We start from the raw sequence: 2,534 nt of genomic DNA on the forward strand, positions 1-2,534 counted from the left end.
GGCACCTGTGTGTTGTCTCAGCAGGTGCTTCCTCCCAGGGCCCCCCAAGGGGTGAGCCCACCTCCATGCCCCTCAGTCTGGGGTGTGAGCTGAGCTGCAGCCCCAGGGCCCAGGGAGGGGCTGGGCAGTCCCTGGAGGGACTCTCATTTGCATGGCAGCCCCTCCTCTGGCAGAGGGTGGGGGAGAAAAGGAGGCCTGGACAGCCCAGCCCCACTGTGGGCTCAGGGCTGTGAGCACCATGGCCTGGACTCCTCTGCTCCTCGCGCTCCTCTCTCACTGCACAGGTAGGGACAGGCCTGGCACCCGGCTTCTTCCCTTCCTGCTCAGTATCCTGGGAAACGTCCCCTGGTCCCTGCCCATCACTGACAGTGTCTGTGTCTGCAGGGTCCCTCTCCCAGCCGGTGCTGACTCAGCCGCCCTCCCTCTCTGCATCTCCCGGAGCCACAGCCAGACTCACCTGCACCCTGAGCAGTGGCATCAATGTTGGCAGCTACAGGATATACTGGTACCAGCAGAAGCCAGGGAGCCCTCCCCGGTACCTCCTGAACTACCACTCAGACTCAGATAAGGGCCAGGGCTCCGGGGTCCCCAGCCGCTTCTCTGGATCCAAAGACGCCTCGGCCAATGCGGGGCTCATGACCATCTCGGGGCTGCAGCCTGAGGACGAGGCTGACTATTACTGTGCGATCTGGCACAATAGTGCTTCTCACAGTGACACACACAGATGGGGAAGTGGGACAAAAACCTCCACCTCCCAGAGTCTTGGGTCCCAACATGTGACCCTGTTAACATAGCTCCAATGTGCAAAACACACGGGAAGAACCTTCTGGTTTAAAATGAGTCACTTTCCATGTTTTCTCCCATGTCTCTGAGTCTCAGAAAAACAGAACCAACACCAAAACTGAATGGTCACTATGTCCCTGAAAGGTGGCCTGTCCTCCGTGGGTCAGAAGCCCAGGTCCCGGGCGATGGCTGTTTCTGACGTGAAATAAGGGAACAGCTTTGGAAACGGCTCCCAGAGCCCAGGACCCTCCCACCATGCGGCCTGTCCCCGGAGCACGGACTCCGCGCCCAGAGGTCAGAGCAGGGACCCCTCAGTCCCCGGCTCCTCGCCCAAGGCCCCTGCCCAGCCCTGTGCCCACGGACCGGCTCTCAGCTGCGAGGGGCGGGGGAGCCTCGGGCCCAGGAGGAAGCCCCGGCACAGGGCTGGCCGTCACCTCTGCTGGACCCTGACCTTCAGGGCCACTGGGGAGAGGGGCGGTCAGAGGGAAACGGGTGGCCGGGGCCCAGGAACCCTCTTTGGGTCTCGACGGGGTGAGCGAGCTGGATGTGGCTGGTGCTGAGCTGCTCCAGGAAGGAGGCGGGCGCCGGGGTCTGTGGGGAGACGCTCTCACAGCTGACGCCACTCGGGCCCATGGGGCTCCCGGGAGTGGGGTTCCCTGAGCCTCAGGCTCTGACTGTGTCCTCTCCTCTCACCCCCCGGGCTTTCCTACCCCCAGGGTGTGGGTGGCTGTGGGCCATGGGGAGCAGGCCTTCCCAACGGGTGCCTGTCCCTCCCGCTGGGAAGCTGTTGATGAGCCCAGGTCCCAGGTCACCTTCTCCTGAACCTGGGTCAGCAGACACACTGCCCGTTCCCATAGCAACGCTCCCCACAGCTCCCAGGCAGAGCGCCTACCGGACCTTGGGACCTAGGACAGAGGTGATTGACAGGCTGGGGTCCGCCCTCTTCCCGCTCTCCTGGCTTCTCACTGGGCCCTGTGACCAGCCCTGCTCTGTGGCCTGAGGAGGAGGCTGCCTGTCCCTGTCACGTGACTTCATCAACCCGCTGCCACACGGAGCTGCCAGCCCGGGGCCAGCTGAGGGGCATCTGCCCTCCTCTCCTGCAGGACCAGCTCACCCTGCACCCGATTTCAAAGATACGACTGAGAGCCCTGGCCGGTTGGGCTCAGTGGGTAGCGCCTCAGCCTCCAGACTGAAGGGTCCGGGTTTGATTCTGATCAAGGCTCATGCCCGGGTTCAATGCTCCATCCCCAGTAGGGGGCGCGCAGGAGCCAGTCGCTCAATATTCTGTCTCATCATTAATGTTTCAATCTCTCTCTCCCTCTCCCTTCCTCTCTGAAATCAGTAAAAACATTTTTTAAAAAAGGGAGAGTTGGAGAGAACCAAGATGGCGGCATAGGTTAACGCCGGAGTTTGCTGCTTTGAACAACTACTTCAAAAGTGAAACCAAAAAACGGAAGGGACATCACCCAGAACCACAGGAACGCTGGCTGAGTGGAAGTCCTACAACTAGGAGGAAAGAGAAACGCACACGGACACTCAGAGGAGGCGCAGTGCTGAAGTCAAATTCTGAGGTGCGGACTGCGCGGAGCGGGCTGGCGGCGGAGGGCGCGGCTGTTGTTTTCAATCGGGAGGGAGTCGCAGACTCTGAGCTCCAGATACAGGCGAGTCTTTAGGGACCCAGACTCAGGCGGGAGAAGCGGGACTGTCTGGCTTCGGTCAGAGCGAGTGCAGCTTTCTCTCCGAGCTTTGCA

General features: G+C 61.4%; 1 gene segment (V, D, J or C); it reads left to right on the forward strand.

The window, feature by feature from the left end:
• Positions 1 to 230: 230 nt before the first annotated feature.
• On the forward strand, positions 231 to 794 carry LOC132222245 (probable non-functional immunoglobulin lambda variable 5-48). The segment is given in 2 exon segments: positions 231 to 284; positions 385 to 794. Coding segments are annotated over 2 exon segments (456 nt in total).
• Positions 795 to 2,534: the final 1,740 nt, after the last annotated feature.

Source organism: Myotis daubentonii, chromosome 19, assembly GCF_963259705.1.
Source record: "Myotis daubentonii chromosome 19, mMyoDau2.1, whole genome shotgun sequence".
Classification (NCBI taxonomy): domain Eukaryota; kingdom Metazoa; phylum Chordata; class Mammalia; order Chiroptera; family Vespertilionidae; genus Myotis; species Myotis daubentonii.